The sequence below is a fragment of the Myxine glutinosa genome, chromosome 7, assembly GCF_964187855.1.
Source record: "Myxine glutinosa chromosome 7, kmMyxGlut1.1, whole genome shotgun sequence".
Classification (NCBI taxonomy): domain Eukaryota; kingdom Metazoa; phylum Chordata; class Myxini; order Myxiniformes; family Myxinidae; genus Myxine; species Myxine glutinosa.
Window position 1 is genome coordinate 174,764,577 of NC_136267.1, and position 24,877 is coordinate 174,789,453.

Consider the following 24,877-nt stretch of genomic DNA (forward strand, 5'->3'; position numbering starts at 1 on the left):
AGAAATCGTCCTTGGAGGACAGTGCCTTGTGAAGGTTCCCATGCCAAAGTTACGGCATCACAGAACGACCTTGTTCAAGAGGGTTACAAGCCTTTTATTTCAGAGGGGTTTGTGTCACTGGATGGAGACTTAGCGAACCAGAGACCTGTTAGGGTATTGAGGGACACAGGAGCACATCAATCTTTGATGCTTGAGGGCATTTGGCCATTGTCAGAGAAGACGGCAACTGGTGTTAGTGTTCTTTTACAGGGGGTTGGTGGAGATGTTAAAGCTCCACTTTATGTCATCCATTTGAAGTCTGATTTGGTGTCAGGACCGGTCACCATAGGTTTACAAGCCACTCTTCCTGTAGAGGGAATCTCTTTTGTTATCGGGAATGATTTGGCCGGTGGTCACGTTTCTGGTAATCCGATGTTTGTTGAAAAGCCTAGTAGGGAAAATAACACTGCACAGTTAGAGCAGGAGATTCCGGGTATCTTTCCATCTATTGCCGCCACTCGTGCTATGGGTAGGAAGCGCTCTGAAGAGAAGGAGAAGGTACTGACGTCACGCTTTGCACAGTCACTTCTTGTCAAGTACCCTGAAACTAAGTGTCAGCACACCAAGTCATGAATGGAGGCAATGTTGGCAAGCTCTTTGTAGGTGGACTGAACTTCAAAACAAGGGAAGATGTTTTGGACTCTACCTTTGGCAAATATGGACCACTCTTGGAAGTGCTGCTGACCAAAGACAGGGAGACGCAAAAGTCGAGAGGGTTTGGCTTTGTCACATTTGAAAACACAAAGGATGCCAAAGCAGCAGCGCCGTTTTGGCAACTCTCGACGGGATGACTACTACCGTGGTAGCCGGAATGAGGACCGCTACTCACGAGATTACAGCACCCGACTCAACAACTGTGATTATGATTTTTATGATCAAGAGAAGAGTTGGAAGCACTGAGTGCTCAGGAGCAGCCGAGCCAAGATTCCTACACGGATTAACCCGTGAACTCCACGTTCCTAAAGGCATCCATGTAGTGAATACTTCCAGGCCTCACCACCCAACCACCATGAAACCTGGCTCTCAGCTCGGCCTCGTTCAAAAAGTGCTATAGATTTGCTTTGCTTTGGATTTTTAATCACAACCCCTTAACCTTCATTCAAATAAAAAAAATGAAAAATAAAAACCAGAGGTTGATGAGATGGAGTTTGGCTTTGCAGGAGTTCAACTTGGAAATTGAGCATGTAAGGGGCAGGGACAATGTCATTGCTGATGCTTTGTCCAGAGTGAACTAACTTTGGAAATTTCTGTAGGTTGTTTGGATGTTTTGTTGCTTTATTTTGGGAAATATTAATTATCGTTGCTCACAGGAATTGATGATTTGGGTGTGAGTTTTAGTTTTGTTTGTTAAGAGTTTTTGCCTGCAAAGAAAGTTTTCACTATGTTCAAACTTTCTTTCTTCAGGGGGGGGGAAGTGTTACGGATTCGTCACTTCTGTTGTTGTGGTTTTCACCAACTGTAAACATTGTTGATTCCATGTATTATTATTATTGTTGTTTGAGGGAAATAGAAATTATTATTTTCAAAAGGTAAAAAAAGTTAATGTTTTAAATGAAACCGGAACCGGATGAAGAAGAAGAGGAAGAAGGGAAATGAAGGCGGAGCGAGTGAAGTCGGACAAGAAGCATAGTTGCTTTGCAGTCTGGAGCGAACATTGGCAAGCAAGAGTCACGAGTGAACTTTGGGTTTCCCAGGAAAGGGATTCCTGCGACAGAGTTGTTATCGCTGTGACAGATTAACCTGCGTGTCAGGTTTTGCGATTGATTCCGAAGAGAATCATCGTCGTGCCATTACGCCTCGAGAACGGGCCGTCAGCCATTTTGACTCGCGCGCTTTGCGCGTCAAGCAAAGTTGCTTTGCTTCGCTTCAGCTGTTTTCACCGCTTTCAGACGTTTATCTGGTGTGTGTGTGTGTGCAACGCGGATTTTGAAGGTAAATCTCAGGTTCGCCGACTGTGAGCCGTGAAACGTCCATACCCGAGGGTGTGATTTCCCAGTCGTATGGAGGGCGCCTTTGGATTTCCCAGTCGCCTTGAGGGAGCCTTTGTGCAGCTTTGGCCGCGTGACTGTGACTGTCAGCCGAACTGGATTCTGGTCTCGATTGGACATCGTTCTGACGATCGCTGGAGCGGATTGACTTTGGCTTGAAGCCGGGATCGACTTTGGCTTGAAACTGGGATCAACTTGGGTTTGAAGCTGGGAAAGAGACATTGGGAATGTCTTGTTTCACTCACTTGGAGCACAGTGAGTTATATATTACGAAACTGATGGTACCATCATAGAATATATAGATTGTACTTTTGATTACTATTATTGTTGTACTGCTATTCTTGTGTGATCTTAATACAATATTTGTTTGTAAGTAACAATTGGTGTGGATTCACCATTGATCTTTGACATACAGAATAACACATTTTTCTGCCGTGACTCCTCTTGGGGCTCGGAGGTACACCGTGACCAGGGAGTTGGGGAGGAGCACGTAACATAACCAACTGGCAACATCTTCCTTTTCATGCAACTTCTTTGCATGTACTAGCTATGCACCAGTCAAATGCCCTACACCTCTACCATCGTTTGTTAACAGAATAACAGGTGAACAGTGAACAAGGTTGGTCAGAGTATGCTAATTGCTGTGTGAAGCAACATTTCCGACATTTGAATTTTTTCAATTAATTCAATTTGACACCAAATTAATTAATTAATCATGTGAATTTGTGAATTAATGAATGAATGTGAATTAATCATGTGAATTTGTGAATTCATGTGAATCATGTGAATTAATTAATTAATCACATGAATTAATCATGTGAATTTGTGAATTCATGTGAAGCATGTGAATTAATTAAGTAATCACGTGAATTAATTTGTGAATTCATGTGAATCATGTGAATTAATTAATTAATCATGTGAATTTGAAATGCTGACATTTTGAGTGTTATCCTTGTGTCAGAGCACCAAATCAGAGCTGAAGGGCATCGTGAGACTCTCATATTTTTCAATCGAACGATGTCCAACCAGCAGTTGGGTGCTGTCCAAACCTGTGTTTATTTAACGGGTAAAACATAAGCGATAAGCAAAGAAATCTGGCACGGCGTAGTACATCGCCAAACAACTGATGATTGCCTTTTCTTCTCTCCCTTCTTCCCTTTTCCACTTTTCCCTATTTTTCACGACTTGTGTATCCTCAGAGAGGGACAGATCATTCATGAAAGCTCTTCCTTCCATAAACTTATCATAACAGCTAGAAGGTTCAATATCCAGAAGTAACCAGAAATTTTCCAAACTCCCACATAGCTTCGAGTCTAACTACAATATTATAAGTTGCCATCAACTTTTTTACTCTGTTCAACTTTTGGAATAAACATCCCGCTCCAATAAATAATATACACAGTCATATTTAACAAGCAATTCCACATCTAAACATAGGCATAAAAGTGTTAACTGGGACGGCACTCGGTGCCTCCTTGTCATACACTCAACCTGCCCACCAAGATTCGGCCAATTACGTACACAACTTTTTGAGATATCGTGCTCACAAACAAACAGGGGTAGTATAGTGAAAACACAATTTTCGTCCACGTTCGGTGGTGGAGGCAATCAGGCAATTGTAAAGTGGTTGTTTCATTCGTAGCCATTTTTTGTTAAAGTTTTTGTTTTGATCATTCAACTGAAAAAAGATCGCTTGCTGCATAAAAGCGTGTTTCTTAAATTCCATCTGTCGCACTATCATTTGTCACTGATTTTATTGTATTATCTTTGCAATTGGAATATCACAAATGTTCATGAGCTGATTCGCATAACTACCGTGTGTTTGTTTGTGTGTGCCAGTTCATCCCAATGCCTGTTCTTTATGGCGTGTTTCTGTATATGGGTGTCTCTTCACTCAAGGGGATCCAGGTGAGTTACATGTGCTGGTTGATGCAGTCGCAACTAGCTTCCATGCTCATTGACTATTTCCAGGTGTTTGTGGTACTTTGTTCTGTTTTTGATTCTTCCGCATCCATAACAGTTTTACGACCGACTCAAGCTCTTTGCAATGCCAGCCAAGCATCAACCAGACTTCATCTACCTGCGGCACGTTCCTCTGCGAAAGGCACATCTCTTCACCGCTATACAGCTGTCTTGCCTGGCGCTTCTGTGGGCCATAAAGGTGTCACCAGCAGCCGTCGTTTTTCCAATGATGGTCAGTGCATTTTTGATGCAGTTGTTTCTCTAAAAATGCATACATTGTCCAGTACAGGAATTCCTCACTTCAGGTCGTACACGTGTTCCTGAAAAGTACCGTGTAAAGTGAAAGTTGTGTGTGAGAGTGAAACCGTGTAAAGTGAAAGTTGTGTGTGAGAGTGAAACTGTGTAAAGTGAAAATTGTGTGCAAAAACAATTTTCCTATAAGAAATAATGTAAAAGGAGAGGGCCGGTTGTGTGTGAGAGGGAGTGAGAGAAAGATTAAGACAAAGAGAGAGAATAAGGAAAGGATATACTGAAAGTACATTATTGATTTCAATGGATGGCCCCAATAAATCTAGATAAAAGGTTACAATGGTCAGGACGTGTCACACCGCAAGATGGCGGGGTGAGATGCGAGCGGTCTGAGATGCGAGTTGTATCATTCCTCGCAGCCAGCCGAGCAGTGCAAGAAAGGTTGGCGACCGCCGCTTAGAACCCGCGTTATAACGGGAACCTTTCGTGTTGTGCAAAAAGTGTACCTAATGTAATAGAAAAAAAACCGCGTAATAGAGAAATCACGTCGTGTCAAACAGCGTTAAGCGAGGAATTACTGTGTTGTAGCGGTTCCCGCTGAATGTACACAATCGCCTTGCACCTGCCAGGACGCGGCCAGGGCGCGATCGCCACGCCGGGCTCGTCCGGACGGGCCCAGACGCGCCTCTCCTGGGCATGCCCGGACTCGCTGTTCCCGGGCACGCCCGAACCTCGCGGGCAGGCCTGGTCTCGTCTTTCCCGGGCATGCCCGCTCTCGCCTTTCCAGGGCTCGCCCAGAGCACCCGGGCACGCCCAGCCTCGACTTGCCAGGCCGCGTCCAGGACGCCCGGGCATGTCCAGACTCGCCTTTCCAGGGCTCGCCCAGAGCGTCCGGGCATGCCCGCTCTCGCCTTTCCAGGGCTCGCCCAGAGCGCTCGGGCACGCCCAGCCTCGACTTGCCAGGCCGCGTCCAGGACGCCCGGGCATGTCCAGACTCGCCTTTCCAGGACTCGCCCTTGACACCCGAGCATGCCCGGTCTCGGTTTTCCTGGGCAAACGCCCCGGCATAAATGTGTATATATATTGCTGCCCGATAAACGGGCTTGTCAGAATACCTGAGCTGTTTTGTTTCAATAAAGCAACTCGGACGAATTCCGTCTTTGGTCGCGTCAATTCTTTTGACTCGCGTTGGAGCGCAGCTCCTTCACTGGTGACCTACCGACATGGACACGGCAGTGACTCTTAAACTGCCTACCTTCTGGGAGGCTCACGCGGCTGTTTGGTTCGCCCAGGCGGACTCCCAGTTCGCCCTGCGAGGCATCACCGCGGACGACACCCGCTTCCACCACGTCGTGGCAGCGCTCGGTTCCGCCACCACGGCCCGTGCCCTGAGCCTCCTCGAGCACCCGCCGGCTGCTGACAAGTATGACGCGCTGAAGACGCTCCTCCTCGACGCTTTCGGTCTCTCACCGGCGGCACGCACACGGCACCTGCTCGACCTGCCCGAGCTCGGCGACACGCGCCCGTCCGAGCGCATGGACTATATGCTCTCGTTGCTCGGTGAGCACTCTCCGGATTTTCTGTTCCGCGAGCTGTTCCTTCGCCAGCTGCCTCACCCGGTACGCCTCGCCCTGGCTGGCACGTCGATCACCGATCCCCGCGCCCTCGCCAGGGAAGCCGATAAGATCTCCTCGGCGGGCCTACACATCGGCGTGGCTACCTGGAGCCTGCCGCCGTCCGAGGCGACGCCCACGACGTCCGAGCGCCCTGCGCGGTTGGAAGCCGAACTGCCGGTGCAACTGGCGGCCGCCACGCCGCGCCGACCGCTTCCGACACGACGGCCGGGGCCTCCACCTGACCAGGCGTGGTGTTATTACCACGCCAGGTTCGGACACAAGGCTCGGACGTGCCGACCCCCGTGCACATTCGGCAAGTCGGGAAACGGCCGGGCCGGCGTTCATTCCCAGCCATGACCGCCGGCCACTCCGGCAACTTGCTTTTTATTCGGGACAAAGCGTCCGGGCGGCGTTTCCTTTGTGACACCAGCGCCCAACTGAGCGTCATACCCGCCTCCGAGCAGGACAGGCGGGACGCCATTTGCGGCCCCTCTTTGGTCGCTGCTAATGGCTCGGCCATACGCACTTTCGGCCCGCGCGACGTCGCCCTCTGCTTCGGCAGCCAGCGCTTTCAGTGGACCTTTGTGACTGCCTGCGTCCCCATGGCTTTGCTGGGCGCCGACTTCCTCTGCGCGCACGGGCTGCTGGTCGACGTCAAACGTCGTCGCCTTGTCAACGCCGAGACCTTCAGCTCCCTGGCGTGCACGATGAGCAGCTCCGCGCCGACCGAACTGGCGTGCGCCCTCCCGACGGCGAACGAGTTCGCTCGCCTGCTCGCGGAATTCCCGGCCCTCACGCGGCCGACGTTTTCGGCCGTCGCAGTGCGCATGGGATCGAGCACCACATACCCACTACGGGCCCGCCGGTCTATGCCAGGGCCCACCGCCTCGACCCGGCCAAGCTCGCCTTGGCAAAGGCCGAGTTCGACGCGTTGGAGCACCTCGGCATCGTGCGGCGCTCCAATAGCGCGTGGGCCTCACCACTGCACATCGTGCCAAAGCCGGGGGGCGGATGGCACCTGTGTGGCGACTACCGCCGCCTCAATGACGCTACCACCCCCGACAGGAACCCGATCCCGCACATCCAGGACTTTTCCGCCCGTTTGGCGGGACGGGTCATATTTTCCAAAATTGACCTGATACGGGGATACCACCAGGTACCTGTCCGGGCGGCCGACATCCCAAAGACGGCCGTCATCACGCCGTTCGGCCTGTTCGAATTTTTGAGGATGCCGTTTGGCCTCAAGAACGCGGCCCAGGCGTTCCAGCGCTTAATGGACGGCGTGCTGCACGACCTGCCATTTCTTTTCATCTATCTGGACGACATCCTCGTCGCCAGCACGTCCCGCGCCGAGCACCTCCTCCACCTCCGAACACTGTTCGGTCGCCTCAGCGAGCACGGCTTAATTGTCAACCCGGCCAAATGCCACTTCAGCACGACGACCGTTGATTTTTTGGGCCACCGCATCACCAAGACCGGGGCCGTGCCGCTGCCGACCAAGGTCGAGGCCATCACCACGTTCCTGCGTCCCCGTTCCATCAAGGCCCTACAAGAGTTCCTCGGCATGGTGAATTTTTATCACCGATTCATGCCCCGCGCTGCTCAGCTCATGCGGCCCCTTTACGAGGCCCTCCGGGGCAAGCCGGCCAAGCATGACATTGTTTGGTCCGCGGCCATGGACGCGGCCTTCGCGAGCGCAAAACGGGCCCTCGCCGACGCAACGCTGCTGGCTCACCCGGTGCTCAACGCGCCCATCGCCCTCACTACAGACGCCTCCAACTACGTGGTGGGCGCCGTCCATGAGCAATGGGTGGACGGGGTTTGGCAGCCACTCGCTTTTTTCAGCCGGCAACTCCGGCCGAACGAGTTAAAATACAGCACGTTCGACCGCGAGCTGCTCGGTCTATTCCTGGCCGTTCGCCATTTCCGACACCTCCTGGAGGGCCGCCCGTTCACGGCTTTCGTCGACCACAAGCCGTTGGTCTACGCAATGGCCAAAGTCACGGAGCCGTGGTCGGCCCGCCAGCAGCGCCACCTCGCCGCCGTGTCGGAATTCACCACGGACATCCGGCACGTCGCCGGCAAAGACAACGCCGTGGCCGACTGTTTTTCTCGGGCCAGCGCAAACGCGGTCCACCTTGGCGTGGACTTCGCGCTCATGTCGGCCGACCAGACCACCGACACCTCGGTGCAGGCCCTCCGGGCGGCGGACACGGGCCTCCGCCTGGCCGACATCCCCTTCGCGGGCACCGTCCTGCTCTGCGACGTCTCCCAGGGCCAGCCTCGCCCCATCGTGCCCGTTTCCTGGCAGCGCCGCATCTTCGCCTCCATCCACGGCCTTTCTCACCCGGGCCGGAAAGCTTCTCAGAAGCTGGTGTCGGCGCGTTTCGTCTGGCACGGCCTTCGACGGAACGTCCGCGACTGGGCCAACGCCTGCACGGCCTGCCAGCGGCCCAAGGTCCACTGCCACACCCAGGCCCCGCTAGCACCTTTCACCGTGCCTGCACGGCGTTTCGACCACGTCCACGTGGACCTGGTGGGTCCCCTGCCCCCATCGCGGGGGTTCACCCACCTGCTCACCATGGTGGACAGGACCACCAGGTGGCCGGAGGCCGTGCCCCTCACCTCCACCACCACAGCCGACGTGGCGCAGGCGTTCATCACCACCTGGGTCGCGCGCTTCGGCACACCGGCAGATATCTCGTCCGACCGCGGCCCACAGTTCATGTCCGAACTTTGGGGTGCGGTTGCCCGCTCGTTGGGGGTCACGCTGCACCGCACCACGGCCTACCACCCCCAAGCCAACGGGTTGTGCGAGCGGTTTCACCGCTCCATGAAGGCCGCACTCATGGCCGGCCTTCAGGACTACGGTTGGACCGACCGGCTGCCGTGGGTCCTTTTGGGCCTCCGCACGGCCCCCAAGGAGGACCTCCGGGCGTCCGCCGCCGAGCTCATCTACGGCCAGTCGCTCCACGTCCCGGGCGAGTTCGTGCCCAACGCTACCAGTCCCTGGTCCGCCGCACACCAGCGCTCGGACCTCCAGGAGGCCGCCCGACGATTTGCCCCCGTGCCAACGTCCCGCCACGGTGGCCCCCAGTCCTACGTCCCCCCGGCGCTTCGCACAGCGGAGTACGTCTTTTTGCGTCATGACGTGCACCGGGGGCCACTCCGGCCGCCGTACGACGGGCCCTTCCGGGTCCTGCGACGGGGCGACAAGTCCTTCGTCGTCGACGTCGGCGGCCGGCCGGACCGGATCTCTGTGGACCGCCTCAAACCGGCGCACGTGGACGTCGACCGACCACCACGGTTGGCCCTTCCTCCGCGGCGAGGCCGCCCCCCGTCCACAGTTCCCCCCGCTCGACCACCCACCACCAGATCGGACCCCCCCCCCCCCACGACCCTCCAGGGGTCGCTTCGGCCGGGTCATCCGGACCCCCCTTAAATTGACCCTGCCGGTGCAGGTCTATTCTGGAGGGGCGTGTGTAGCGGTTCCCGCTGAATGTACACAATCGCCTTGCACCTGCTAGGACGCGGCCAGGGCGCGATCGCCACGCCGGGCTGGTCCGGACGGGCCCAGACGCGCCTCTCCTGGGCATGCCCGGACTCACTGTTCCCGGGCATGCCCGAACCTCCCGGGCACGCCCAGTCTCGTCTTTCCCGGGCATGCCCGCTCTCGCCTTTCCAGGGCTCGCCCAGAGCGCCCGGGCACGCCCAGCCTCGACTTGCCAGGCCGCGTCCAGGACGCCCGGGCATGTCCAGACTCGCCTTTCCAGGGCTCGCCTAGAGCGTCCGGGCATGCCCGCTCTCGCCTTTCCAGGGCTCGCCCAGAGCACTCGGGCACGCCCAGCCTCGACTTGCCAGGCCGCGTCCAGGACGCCCGGGCATGTCCAGACTCGCCTTTCCAGGACTCGCCCTTGACACCCGGGCATGCCCGGTCTCGGTTTTCCCGGGTAATCGCCCCGGCATAAATGTGTATATATATTGCTGCCCGATAAACGGGCTTGTCAGAATACCTGAGCTGTTTTGTTTCAATAAAGCAACTCGGACGAATTCCGTCTTTGGTCGCGTCAATTCTTTCGACTCGCGTTGGAGCGCAGCTCCTTCAGTGTATTCAAACAACCCTTTCAAAAGGAAATTTTAGAGCATCTAAGTTTCCTTCTTACAAAGCTCAACTACTGTTAGCTGAGGCAGTTAATGTGAAATTCACTGGTGATTACCACCTCATTTTATATGTTTGAGTATGTTACCTGAATTCCTTGCATGAAAAATCCCAAAGTTTTACCATCAACCTCCTAATGTTTTGGAAATAGTCTTCTTCTTGAGATCAAGGCAGGGAGAGATCGAGAGAGGAAGGTATCGCGAGAGGGAGAGATCACGTGAGGGGGTGAATTGCGAGAGGGAGAGATCACGTGAGGGGAGATCGCGAAAGGGGGAGATCACGTGAGGGGAGATCGCGAGAGGGGGAGATCACATGAGGGGAGATCATGTGAGGGGAAGATCGAGAGAGGAAGGTATCGCGAGAGGTGAAGATCGAGAGAGGAAGGTATCGCTAGAGGGGAAGATCGAGAGAGGAAGGTATCGCGAGAGGGGAAGATCGAGAGAGGAGGTATCGCGAGAGGGGAACATCGAGAGAGGAAGGTATTGCGAGAGGGGAAGATCGAGAGAGGAAGGTATCGCTAGAGGGGAAGATCGAGAGAGGAAGGTATCGCGAGAGAGGAAGATCGAGAGAGGAAGGTATCGCTAGAGGGGAAGATTGAGAGAGGAAGGTATCGCGAGAGGGGAAGATCGAGAGAGGAAGGTATCACTAGAAGGGGAGATCGAGAGAGGGGGAGATCACGTGAGGCGGAGATCACGAGAGGGGGAGATCACGTGAGGGGGAGATCGCGAGAGGGGGAGGTCACGTGAGGCGGAGATCGCGAGAGGGGAAGATCGAGAGAGGAAGGTATCGCTAGAGGGGAAGATTGAGAGAGGTAGGTATCGCGAGAGGGGAAGATCGAGAGAGGAAGGTATCGCTAGAAGGGGATATCGAGAGAGGGGGAGATCGAGAGAGGGGGAGATCACATGCAGGGGAGATCGCGAGAGGGGGAGGTCACGTGAGGCGGAGATCACAAGATTGGGCGATCACGTGAGGGGGAGATCGCGAGAGGGGGAGGTCACATGAGGCAGAGATCGCGAGAGGGGAAGATCGAGAGAGGAAGGTATCGCGAGAGGGGAAGATCGAGAGAGGATGGTATCGCTAGAGGGGAAGATCGAGAGAGGAAGGTATCGCGAAAAGGGGAGATCGAGAGAGGGGGAGATCGAGAGAGGAAGGTATGGAGAGAGGTGGAGATCACGAGAGGTGGACATCGCAAGAGGGAGGTATCGCAAGAGGTAAGTATCATGAGAGGGAGAGATCACGAGAGGGGGAGATCGAGAGAGGTGGAGATCGATAGAGGTGGAGATCGAGAGAGGTGGGGATCGAGAGAGGTGGAGATCGAGAGAGGGAAGATTGCGAGAGGGGCAGATCACGAGGGGAGAGGTCGCAAGAGGTAAGTATCATGAGAGGGAGAGATCATGAGAGGGGGAGATCGAGAGAGGTGGAGATCGAGAGAGGTGGAGATCGAGAGAGGTGGAGATCGAGAAAGGGGACATTGCGAGAGGGGCAGATCGCGAGGGGGTGATCGCAAGAGGGGGAGGTCACGTGAGGCGGAGATCGTGAGAGGGGGAGATCACGTGAGGGGGATATCGCGAGAGGGGGAGGTCACGTGAGGCGGAGATCGCGAGAGGGGAAGATCGAGAGAGGAAGGTATCGCGAGAGGGGAAGAGCGAGAGAGGAAGGTATCTCTAGAGGGGAAGATCGAGAGAGGAAGGCATCGCGAGAAGGGGAGATCGAGAGAGGGGGAGATCGAGAGAGGAAGGTATGGAGAGAGGTGGAGATCACGAGAGGTGGACATCGCAAGAGGGAGGTATCGCAAGAGGTAAGTACCATGAGAGGGAGAGATCACGAGAGGGGGAGATCGAGAGAGGTGGAGATCGAGAGAGGTGGAGATCGAGAGAGGTGGAGATCGAGTGAGGCGAGATTGCGAGAGGGGCAGATCGTGAGGGAAGAGGTCACGTGGGGAAGAGATTGAGAGAGGGAGAGATCATGTGAGGGTGGGAACAAGAGGTGGACATTGCGAGAGAGAGGGATCGAGAGAGAGAGAGGTATCGTGAGAGGGAGAGATCATGTGAGGGTGGTGTTACATATTTATGTGAATGTATGTGAAATACTATTCAGGTCTTTGCTTATCAATGTGGACTCGATTAAAGGTTGTTGTGATTAAAGGGTCAGGAGCCCTTCTGGGAAAAAGGAGACCGGAAACGGAAGAAGAAAAGACACGAGGTCCTGGAGAAGCGACGATTCTTCTTCTTCCTCGCCGAGTTCGGACGCGGGCAGTATCGATTGAGCAACGTCAGAGAATCGGCGTTTCAAAGCCCGTCTGGCGAGAGGAGTTACCGGGACGTGTAACTACCCTTTGACACGTCAAGTCACTGTGGGTTCGTGCACGGAACCCAGCAGCTGGCACAGTTCGCCTCGCCGTCTACAAGGCCGCGTACGGGTCGCACCTTGGGCCGCGCGCGCTGGGCAAGCCGCGTGTTGCTTTGCCTGCTTTACATTACCCGCTTTGCTTGGCCAGGAGGTGCGCGCTGCAGCCGTTGTTCCCGGTACGGGACGTGCCCGGTGAAAGCACGTCAGGAAGGGTCCGTTCAACCGCCCACATGCGGAGATCGAACTACAGGAGTACGGAGACATTGTGAGAGACATTGACCACGGAGGGAGTCGGGAGTGGGGCTCACGTGAGGAATGTATAAGATGGCCATCTTAGAGTTAATGTAGATGAGTTTACATCTTTGTACTATTGATTGCTGATTGTTGATGGTTGATTGCTCGGGGAATATATCATTGATTATTCCGGATCCTTGGTGTGGGGTTTTTTCTTGGTTGGAATTCATATTGATTGCGTTACTAAAGTGCATACATAATAAATCTTTCTGGCGGAGTTCCTCTCACGGTCCGGGGGTCACCGAGACCAGGTAGTCACCGGGAGGACCACGTAACAGAATTGGGGGCTCGTCCAAATTACGATTTGCGGATTCGCAATTGGATCTACGTCCGGGATTTAAAATTGTATAACATAATAAAATAATAGTTTTTATTAATTAAAATTTATTAATTAATTATTAATTGGTAAATTTTTGAGAAATGGTGGTAAAGTCTTGGGTGAAGGTTAACAGGTGTTAACGATAGTCACCATGGCGTTTGTTGTACAGAACTTTGCGGTAACACCTAGTGAGGCACAGTTCCGAGCGTTACTAAAAGCGGACCTCTTGAAATTGGCCAAACATTTTAACTTGGAGGTCCGAACTAATTTGAGGAAGGCAGAGTTGCAGACCACGGTGATACAGTCTATGGTGGGATTAGGAACATGGGACGAGTTAGCCTGGCAGTGGCTACCCGAAGAACCAGAAGACGTTGAGCTCCGGAAACTGGAGTTGCAATTACGGAGCCAGGAACGGATTAAAGAAGAAGAAAGGAAAGCAGAAAAGGAAAGAGCAGAAGAAGAAAGGAAAGCAGAAAAGGAAAGAGCAGAAGAAGAAAGGAAAGCAGAAGAGAGGAGAGAAGAGAAACAAGCAGAGGAAAGGAGAGTGGAACGAGAACTCCAGGAAAGGTTAGAAGGGAGAAAAGCAGAGGAGAGGAGAGCTGCAAGGGACCTCGAAGCAGAGGAGAGAAAAGCAGAAAGGGAATTAAAGGAACGTGACATGGAGCTTCAGCAAGAAATTAAATTCAAGGAGCTGGAGTTAATGAGAGAACGGGGAGAGGTACCACCCTTGCTGACGGGGTCGACACCTAGCCAGAACACCTGGGATGTGGGCAGACATGTGAGGCTGGTTCCACCCTTCAGTGAAAAGGAAGTCGCTAAATTTTTTCCACACTTTGAGAAAGTGGCTCGACAGTTAAACTGGCCGGAGGAGGCCTGGACCATACTAGTGCAAAGTGTGCTGGTGGGAAAAGCTCAAGAGATTTATTCGGCGCTACCAATGGACCAATGTGCAGATTATGAGGTATTGAAGAAGCACATCCTCAAAGCCTATGAGTTGGTTCCGGAAGCTTACCGGCAAAAATTCAGGAATGCCAGGAAGAGGGAGAGTGAGACCCATGTGGAGTTTGCTAGAGTGAAAGAAAACATGTTTGATCGGTGGTGTGAGTCAAAAGGAGTCGGGAACGACTTCGAAGCATTGCGTGACCTGATGCTGGTGGAGGAATTTCAACAGTGTGTCCACGAGGACATCAAAGTGTACCTGCAGGAAAAGAAAGTACCGAAGTTGTGGGACGCAGCCACCCTGGCAGATGATTATGCCTTAACCCACCAGATAGGGGTCCACGAACCTAACTCCTCGCCTAGATCTCCGCAGGGGAGGTGGGGAACAGCAGGTGCGGAGAACGACAATACATGGCGGCGGCCTCGAGAGGATTATGGGGACAACGCGGATACCCCACCTGTTCGAAATCAGAGGGCTGCGGGCCCAAGACAAACTTATTTTTCGGGGGGCCCGAGGCAGACCACGAGTTTTTCCTCCGGGCCTACTTGCGCGTTTTGCAAGAAACCTGGACACTTGATGTCCAGTTGTTACCTCATGAAAAGGGAAGACCCAGAGCGGAGTCCGACTAGTACAACTCCGAATGCGATGGCAAACGTAAGAAATCGCCCACAGAAGAGTTACCAACCATTTATTTATGAGGGGTTGGTCTCACTCAAGGGAGACTTGACTAACCCAAGACCGGTTAGGGTTTTGAGGGACACAGGAGCCCATCAATCCTTAATGCTTGAAGGCATTTTGCCATTGTCAAAGAGTACCGCAACTGGTGATAGTGTTCGGTTACAAGGGTTCGGTGGCTGTGTTAGTGCCCCACTTCATGTCATCCATTTGGAATCCGATTTGGTGTCAGGACCGGTCACCGTCGGTTTACAAGCCACGCTTCCTGTAGAGGGAGTATCTGTGATTATCGGAAATGATTTGGCCGGGGGGCAAATTTATGGTAACCCGAGGGTTGGTAAAGAGCACAGCAGGGAAAATAACACCCCACCAGCTCGGGATGGCGACAAAAGTTCCAAGTTATTTGTAGGGGGACTGAACTTCAACACAGAGGAAGAAGTTCTGACCTCTGTCTTCAACAGATATGGGCCGCTGGTGGAAGTGCGGGTGGTAAAAGACAGGGAAACGCAACGGTCAAGAGGGTTCGGCTTTGTCACGTTTGCAAGCACAAGAGACGCCAGAGAGGCAGAGAAGAATTGGAATGGTAAGGATTTGGAGGGTCGGACCATAACAGTAGGGAAGGCATTTCGTAGGCGTCGAGAGGTCTACAGAAGAGGACCACTTGGCAGGAGTTTTGGGGTTGGCAGCAGCCAATATTACTATGGAGGCTCCCAGAGTTACGGCACCTCCCGAAAGAATGAATGTCAGAGCACTGGCCGAGAAGGAGACTGCCAGTCAGGTAACGGCTGGGACAAGGGGTCCCACCGTAACTGTTAGGAGTCTGGAGAAGTTGAAGCACTATATACGGGGGAGCCGCCGAGCCGAGGCTCCTACACGGACTAACCATGAACGCCACGTTCTTAAAGGCGTCCAGGTAGTGAACTTTCCTGCACGGACTAACCGTGAACTCCACGTTCTTAAAGGCGTCCATGTAATGAACTTTCCTCTCCGGACTAACCGTGAACTCCACATTCCTTAAGGTGTCCATGTAGGAATACTCCGCTGGGCCTCCCGAAAAAGTGCTATAGAGAGGTTTAAATGTGGGGGCTTTGGGTCACCACCTCTTAACCGTCATTCAAGAGAAACTAGAAGTGGTTGACGCTTGGTCCAGAGGGAATTAATCTCGGGGATTGTGTGAAATTTTGTTGCTTTATTTTTAAGTGATGACTGTGCCCGGGGGGAACTGATGAGTTGGGGGGGGGGGGGAGGTGAGTTATCTGGTTTGTTTATCCAAGTTGGCCGGCAAAGAAAGTTTTCGCTGGGTTCAAACTTTCTTTCTTGAAGGGGGGGAGTGTTACATATTTATGTGAATGTATGTGAATTACTATTCAGGTCTTTGCTTATCAATGTGGACTCGATTAAAGGTTGTTGTGATTAAAGGGTCAGGAGCCCTTCTGGGAAAAAGGAGACCGGAAACGGAAGAAGAAAAGACACGAGGTCCTGGAGAAGCGACGATTCTTCTTCTTCCTCGCCGAGTTCGGACGCGGGCGGTATCGATTGAGCAACGTCAGAGAATCGGCGTTTCAAAGCCCGTCTGGCGAGAGGAGTTACCGGGACGTGTAACTACCCTTTGACACGTCAAGTCACTGTGGGTTCGTGCACGGAACCCAGCAGCTGGCACAGTTCGCCTCGCCGTCTACAAGGCCGCGTACGGGTCGCACCTTGGGCCGCGCGCGCTGGGCAAGCCGCGTGTTGCTTTGCCTGCTTTACATTACCCGCTTTGCTTGGCCAGGAGGTGCGCGCTGCAGCCGTTGTTCCCGGTACGGGACGTGCCCGGTGAAAGCACGCCAGGAAGGGTCCGTTCAACCGCCCACGTGCGGAGATCGAACTACAGGAGTACGGAGACATTGTGAGAGACATTGACCACGGAGGGAGTCGGGAGTGGGGCTCACATGAGGAATGTATAAGATGGCCATCTTAGAGTTAATGTAGATGAGTTTACATCTTTGTACTATTGATTGCTGATTGTTGATGGTTGATTGCTCGGGGAATATATCATTGATTATTCCGGATCCTTGGTGTGGGGTTTTTTCTTGGTTGGAATTCATATTGATTGCGTTACTAAAGTGCATACATAATAAATCTATCTGGTGGAGTTCCTCTCACGGTCCGGGGGTCACCGAGACCAGGTAGTCACCGGGAGGACCACGTAACAGTGGGAACAAGAGGGGGAGATCGAGAGAGGTGGAGATCGAGAGATGAAGGTATCGCGAGAGGGAGGTATTGCGAGAGGGAGAGATATTGAGAGAGAGAGAGGGAACATGAGAGGGAGAGATCACGAGAGGGAGAGGTCGCGTGGGGAAGAGATCGAGAGGGGGGGGGGGGAGGGGGGAGATCGAGAGAGGGGGAGATCGAGAGAGGGGGAGATTGAGAGAGGGGGAGATCGAGAGAGGGGGAGATTGAGAGAGGGGGAGATCGAGAGAGGGGGAGATCGTGAGAGGGGGAGATTGAGAGAGGGGGAGATCGAGAGAGGCAGAGATCAAGGGAGGGGGAGATCAAGGGAGGGGAGATCGCAAGAGGGGGATATCGAGAGAGGGGAGATCGAGAGAGGTAGACATCGCAAGAGGGAGAGATCGGGAGAGATGGACATTGCAAGAGAGAGAGATCGAGAGAGAGAGAGAGGGAGATTGAGATAGGTGGACATCGTGAGAGGGAGAGATTGGGATTCTCTGATTTGAAAGACTTATTCCAAGTGTTTCACCAGTTTGTGATTTTATGAAGGTCGAAACTCTAAACTCTAAAGAGAGGGAAGAAGCTGTTGCCTGTGTGTCAGAAGGATGAGGGATGTCACAGTGGATGGTGGAGTCATCAGCAAAGGGATAAAGAGGATTTTCCAGAGTCAGAGAGATCATTGATGAAAATTAGGGATAGGATAGGGCCGAGAACTCCAGCCTTGACAGGAAGATGATAAGGATTCAGTTGAGAGCCATATGTTGGCTATGAGTGTGGAGGAAGTCAGGAATTCAAGAGCAGAGTTGGTATTGGATTCCATCAGTATGCAGTTTTTAGAGCAAGGTGGGACACCAAACTGTATTGAAAACTTGAGGAGAGTAGAAGCAGCATGCCCAAGGTAGAGCGACCAGGTCTGAATCTGAATTGATGATCTGAGATGAGGCTGGTGGAGAAAAGGAATGATTTTATGTCAACTGCAATGATGGATTCTGTGACCTTGCTGATTGGAAGTAAGCTAATTGGTCTGTAGTTAAGGGGATCAGTTCTTGCAACTTTTTTTGTAATGCGGTGATGTTGGTTGACTTCCAAGCAGATGGAAGATGACCACGGGCAAATGACATGGTAAAAAGGGCAGAGGGAGGAAGTGCAAGAGCAGCAGAGCAGGCTTTTAGGACTCTAGAGCTGATGCCGGCCAGTGCAGTTGTCAAATCAGACTCTGGGTTTGCCAGAAACTTTTTACCTTCTTGAGATGCAAAAGCCGCAGAGTCCAGGAGCAGTTGGGTACGACTGGGTAGGGCAGGTACAGAGAGAGAGGGAATTTTGGAGCCATCATAAAATTGAGCCATTCAGCCTTCTCACGAGTGAAGTCAGTTGTGGTGCCATTTTAAGTGAGGGAAGGGGTGGGAGAGGAGGAATACACCAGAGACCGACTTGCATCATGTTCCATAATGTTTTAAAGGAGGGAGACTATTTTGAAAGTTCATTTTTGAGGTTGGACAAATGTTGTTTTCTGGCTCTCCTGAGAGTAGACACACTTAATGCAGGCATTGTGGAATGATTTGAAGTTGCCTTCAGTTGGATTTTCCTTCCAGCAGGAGAATGCAAGTTGTTTTAAAGCAGGTTGTTCCTCACCACAGGATTCAGAGTAGCCGACCAAGAGTGGGAGGATGGGTAAGATAACTGAAGACGAGATGGGCTTAATCTGTGCATAAGAGAAAGCAGGTTTCTCTGGAAGAATTCCCAGGCTGAATTAATATCTGGGGGTGTCGATGTAGGAGACATTCCTGAAGCTTGATGGCTGATTGCAGTCCCTGCCAATTTGCCTGAGTGAAATGCCAGACTCACCGGCACTGACGCTGTTCTCTGAGATTGCCCAGAAGATGTTGACCTTCACAAGCACATAATCAGATGTTCCTCATCACCAAATCCAGTCGGGAAGGTTTACCATTGGGAGAAATCCAGGTGAGAAAGTTTATAGATTGAGTCAGACCTAGGAGTCACCTAAGTCCTTTGCAGAAGTGCCATGGATGGTGAGAGAGGTACCAACACCCAACCAATCTTCAAAACAATGTGAAATATGATCATGAAACGACTGCTGAGCGCTTCGCTTTGTACAGCTTTTTCACTCTTTTTACCTCCACCACCGAAGGTGCATGGATGTTATGTTTTCACCCCTGTCTGTTTGTCGGTCTGTTTGTCTGTCTGTCTCTCTGTGAACAAGATATTTCAAAAAGTTATTGACGGATTTGGACGAAACTTGGTGGACAGTTTGGGTGTGTGACAAGGACGAATTGATTCGATTTTGGTGAAGATCTAAATATGGATTCGGATGCGAGAATTATTTAATTTTTAAGTGGTGGACGAGTTGGTTAGATGACAAGAACAAGCCGATTAGATTTTGGTTCAAGTCCGAATCCAGATCCGGCCTATCAGTGGGATACAAAACAGACTATTCAGTCTGGCGGAGGTTTGCTCTCTACCGAGTTCTGTTCTAGTTCTCTTTTTTTTCTTCATTCTACTTTGATCAGTCTGATCTGGATGCAGAAAAACATCCACTGCACCCAATGGTCAAGATGGTGTAGAAAAAGGTCACGATTGAATATTGACGTGTTGTGTGACTCCTGAAATAAATGAAAAACTCCTGAATGGAAAAGAGCCCCTCGAGCTGCACATGTCCTTAGACGAGCTCCTCGCACCACTTATATTAGCAACGAATGCCCATTGGCTCTCTGAAAGGACTCCATTGATTGGCCAATAATAGCAACATGAGTTTCTTTCCTATCACGACCTGATTTCCACTGTTAGCAAATGTAATGAAAAATGATTGACTCACGACACGCTTTACCATGATGTGCCGCAAGCAAACTCGCTATTCTCTTAAACAATGCAAACTCTGCACAAGGCCTTAGCAATAAAGTCTGTCCCGCGTCTGAACCATGTAAACTGTAAGGCCTGTGAGGCATGTTCTGGTGGGCTCCATTTCATGTGAACTTATCTCTTCCATGCGCGTGTGCTGTTTGGATGATGGATGAGGTGAGAACTAAACCAATTGTGATTTGTACACTCAATGTTAATGTGGTGCCATCCATCCTGCAGGTCGTGGCACTCGTCTTTGTGCGGAAGCTCATGTACCTGTGCTTCTCAAAGCGCGAACTCAGTTGGCTCGACGATGTAATGCCAGAGAGCAAAAAGAAGACGATTGACGATGCAAAAAGAGCTGAAGAGGAGGTGAGAGTGGTGTCGTTGTAGTATACTTGTGTTTATGGGCACAATGGGCGAATGGTTATTCTTAATTTATCCTCCAAAAGTTGCTCAGCCACTACTTCCTTCAAATCCTCAAGAGCTGTGTATTTCCATTTATTTAATCAATGGGGAATTTTTATTTTGAATGGATAATTTTGAATTTTTTATTATTTAAGTAGTAAGTGTTGCAGCTGTTTAGCAGCTGTTTAATCTCTCTCTCTCTCTCTCTCTCTCTCTCTCACTCTCTCTTTCTCTTTCTCGCTCTCTTTCTCGCTCTCTCTCTCGCTCTCTCTCTCTCTCGCTCTCTCGCTCTCTCTCTCTCTCTCTCTCTCTCTTTCTCTCTCTCTCTCACTCTCTCTTTCTCGCTCTCTTTCTCGCTCTCTTTCTCGCTCTCTTTCTCGCTCTCTTTCTCGCTCTCTTTCTCTTTCTCGCTCTCTCTCTTGCTCTCTCTCTCTCTCTCGCTCTCTCGCTCTCTCGCTCTCTCTTTCTTGCTCTCTCTTTCTTGCTCTCTCTTTCTTGCTCTCTCTTTCTTGCTCTCTCTTTCTTGCTCTCTCTTTCTTGCTCTCTCTATCTCTCTCTATCTCTCTTGCTCTCTCTCTTTCTTGCTCTCTCTATCTCTCTTGCTCTCTCTATCTCTCTTGCTCTCTCTATCTCTCTTTCTCTCTTTCTTGCTCTCTCTATCTCTCTTTCTCTCTTTCTCTCTCTCTCTTATGGACACTGAAGGAACTAGAATGTCACTCGGTAGAGCACCTACCTCCGCCAGGCTGAACATTTTATGTTTTGTATCCACTGATGGGCCGGATCTGCATCCAGACCTGAACCAAAATCTACTTGTCTTGTTCTTGTCACTGAACCCACTCATCCACCTTGATGTCCCTTTTGTCATAATTCGTTCACAACTTTTTGAAATATCATGCCATATGTTGTTTTGGCCCTTGCTCTCAATGGTGAAGAATCACTTATAAAAATTAAAAATTCTCATATCCAAATTTGGATTCGAATCATCACCAAAATTGAATCAATTCATTTTTGTCAAACACCCAACCTGCCCACCAAGTTTCATCCGAATCCATCCATACCTTTTGAGATATCATGCTACATGTCGTTTTTGGCCCTATCTCTCAATGGTGGGTGGTTCGTGTGCAGCCATCCGGCTGCTGGTTGCATCATTTTTCTGTGGGCGCGTCTGCCGCTGATCCAATGCCTCTCTATAACCAGTTATCTGGTTCTCATTTTGCTGACCTCGGAAGCTTGGATTTCAGGCTGAGTCAACCCCACCTGGCATTAAGTCAACGGGATTCGAACTCAGGACCTTAGGATCCCAAGCCCGCCACCCTAACCATTAGGCCGACGTCGACCAATATGCCCCGCCCACATTATTATATCATTATACATATTTGTACCAAGTTTGCCTTGAATCCCTTCAGCCATTCTTAAGTTGTCGCAGTAACAAAATAATTTTTATTCAACATGACCTTTGACCTCTTGACCCCATAATCTCAGTTCTTGTTTACACGATACATATTTGTACCAAGTTTGATTTAAATACCTTCGGCTGTTCTAAAGTTATCACATTTTTACCTGACATGTCCTCTGACCTTTGACCTATTGATGCCATAATCCAATCAATTGATCTTTGCATCATATATTCTCATACCAAGTTTGTTAAAATTCCCATCACTGGTTCACGAGTTAGCTCCGTAACCATTTTTACTTTCGATGACCTCTGACATTTGACCTCTTTTTTTTTTTGGTATACAAGATCGAGGCTCGTGTAAGAGCTAACATTGATCACAAAAAGACAAACTGACACATAAAATATAAAACATGATAAAGGGAGCGGAAGACAAGGTGGAGAGCAGGGACATTGGGAGATCTGTGGGAGGGAGAGGGCTTGGGGGGAGGAGGCATGGAAAGGGGGGGGGGGGGGGGGGACCCCAACATCGAATCAGTTCATCTTTACATCATTATGCATACCTGCACCAAGTTTGACTTGGATCCCTTCAGCCTTAAGTTATCATGGTAACAAAATAATAGTAACGTAATATGACCTCTGACCTTGTTGGGCTTTGCATTTTCAGATGCTTTCTAGTTATTTGTGTCGATGTGAACATTCAACACCATTGATGCAATGTTGAAACAACTAAAGGGTGAAAGAAATGAATGTGGATATTTTAATGCTTTAATTATAATATATTCATGCTGACAAGATTGCTGAATGAAACAAAGCGCATTTCATTCATGATATTTAGTGCATCTGTATCTGTGTTGAAGGAGGCTGGGATACTGGAGTCCATTCCACCAAACACCTTGCGACTCTCGATAAAAGAGAGAAAGGTTTTCAACGTTCCTGTTGCAGACAATACATACATGTATGTAAATGCATTGCTCAATAATCTCAAAGACATGCCGACATTTTATCTGTGCGCTTGTTATGACCAACGTGTAGCCAATCATACTGTTTTCTAACTCGATATAAATCTCCCGATATTTTTTATAAACAAGATCAAGACTCACGGAAGAGCGAGGTGACAGAGGGTAAATACACAATTAGCAAGGAAATGGACAAACGGGAAAAGACGGGAGGAGAAAACATGTACAGTAATCGGAAACAAGGGTTGCGTTAGGTTTTTTTTTTTTTTTAATGTATACAAGATCGAGGCTCGTGTAAGAGCTAACATTGCTCACAAAAAGACAAATTGACACATAAAACATATGATAGAAGGAGTGGGAGAACAAGATGGAGAGCAGGGACATCGGGAGATCTGTGGGAGGGAGAGGGCTTGGGGGGAGGAGGCGTGGGAAGGGGGGGAGGTGGGGTGGGAGAGGTTAAAAAAAACACATGGACACAGCTAGGACTTCCAGGAAAAAAGTTGGTATTTCAAAAAAGTGGATCTGGGGTGAATTAACGGGGGTAGAAGAGATCAAGGGTTTGGATGGGGGAAGGTAAGAGATGGTGGTGAACAGCTGTTTTAAAGACCTTGAGGGAGGAGTGGGATTGAAGGGAGTGAGGGAGTTTGTTCCAGAGGCGGGAGAAAAGAGGAATGAAGGAGTGAAGGTGAGCAGAGAGCCTAGATTTTGGCAGTTTAACCATAAGAGGGTTGCAGGCAGATCTTGTGCGACCTGAAGGAATATTTGGGGGACAGAGCACAGAGAGAGCTGGGGGAGCAAGGCCGGAGAGGAGTCGGTAGAAGACAGAAAGACCACCAACCTGCCTGCGGTGAGTGAGTGAAAGGTCTCCCCTGCCCATTTTCTCCCATTATAGTTTTGCATTTCCTCCCAACTCTCGATATTCCACATTTTATACCCAATATGTTCCACAATTTAAATTCTTTCCAGCATTTGTGTTGGTTATACGTAGATGACTCTTCATTTGCAATCCGCATCGTCTGTTTTACCCTCACCTGTATTTGCAGCACCACTGCCTCCACATCTCCCAGCAACTTGCCAAGGAGAACATCGGTCCGCGTGGCCACCACCGTGACCATTTCACCACCGTCTCCCTAATGCTCCACATCTCCGGTGGATGGCAGAAGTGTAGGGAAGGTGAAAGGAAGGGAAGGGAGGGGTGCGGCTGGTATTCAGTAAAACCAACTTTTTTTGTCAAACCTCTTGCCGTAGCCACTTGTTTTTACCTGTAATCAACCCTTTGCATGCTCCATGCATATGGTGAGATTGTGATGTCATTTCATCGTCGGGCAGCTTGTCCGCAAACACCTGTACAGTGGAGGCAAATGAGATGACGCTGCTGCTCGGTAATAATTACCTGTCCTTCAAACAATTGCTGAATTTAAAGGAAGCGCACTTTTCATAACAGGTGTATTTAGCTGCAGTGAATCCACACAGTAGTTCTCATTTGGCCACCAGGTGACTTTGTGTTAACAATTCTGTGTCACCCGTTTAGATAACCTCACAGGTGGGATATGTATAGTAGGTATACCAAATGAAGTGCCGCCATTGGTTGAATATCAGTTTCTGTTGAATCACCTGATTTATTTTTCTGGTTGTACTTTCTGCTTAATCTCACCTTAAAATTGCTGACAAGCTCGAGCGGTACAATATTTAACCTGTCACATCTCTTTTACACTGTCTAAACCACGAGTGTGTGTCTAAATTGCTGCCATTTTGTTGTCGGAGCCTGGCGGTGTTTGCAGGTGTGCGTCAGGTACGTTTGGTGTGATCCTTTTTCACGGGAATCTTTTTCTTTTTCTCTGCACGTGCACTCGCTCTTCAGGCGTGTTTTGTTCCGGGGAATGCACGTAACCGTTGTACGTCATAATACACTTCAACATTTCGAATAATCTGCCTTATTACACAAACCAGCTGCAAAAAAGAAGTTAAGGAGACGTGGTAACCAGGTTATAATGTTATTTTCATCTCGTCGGATACGTTACCGCGATGGTTAGCGGGCCTGGGCAGGACCAGCAAATAAATTAAAAAGGTTAATTAATGCCAACGTTCTCATCTCTCATTATCCGGGATTACCTGCTGGTTCTGATGGATGTGTTTATTTACTTAACAACCATCGTTTAGAGATTACTGCATGAGCATAGGTTCCTTAGTACTTTTGTGACCCCATAGAAGTGTTCCTTCATGTCAGCGGAGTCCTACTTGTGATGCCACTCACCTCTCACGTGCTGGCCAGGTGTGGGATTGTGAATGCAAAATGACAAATCTTTTTTTTTTTTTTACGTTTCTCCTATTAAAGAAAGTGGATAAGGGGATATATTTTTTTCTGAGAAATATATATATATATATATATATGTATGTTGGAACCCATCTGTGGATCGGTCCCATCGGCCGATGGGTCTGACCCATCTGTGGATGCACGAG

The 24,877-nt window shown here is 50.5% G+C and overlaps 1 protein-coding gene across 1 annotated transcript in view; it reads left to right on the top strand.

Moving 5' to 3' along the window:
• The window catches only part of LOC137431849 (electroneutral sodium bicarbonate exchanger 1), a 211,964-nt gene extending 187,378 nt beyond the window's left edge, over positions 1 to 24,586 (top strand). Inside the window, exons 21-25 of the mRNA XM_078782766.1 lie at positions 3,867 to 3,935; positions 4,048 to 4,221; positions 19,898 to 20,029; positions 22,319 to 22,416; positions 23,461 to 24,586. Coding sequence (XP_078638892.1) covers positions 3,867 to 3,935; positions 4,048 to 4,221; positions 19,898 to 20,029; positions 22,319 to 22,416; positions 23,461 to 23,551 — 564 coding nt within the window. The 3' untranslated portion in view covers positions 23,552 to 24,586. The remainder of the gene's footprint in view (positions 1 to 3,866; positions 3,936 to 4,047; positions 4,222 to 19,897; positions 20,030 to 22,318; positions 22,417 to 23,460) is intronic.
• The last annotated feature ends 291 nt before the right edge of the window (positions 24,587 to 24,877 follow it).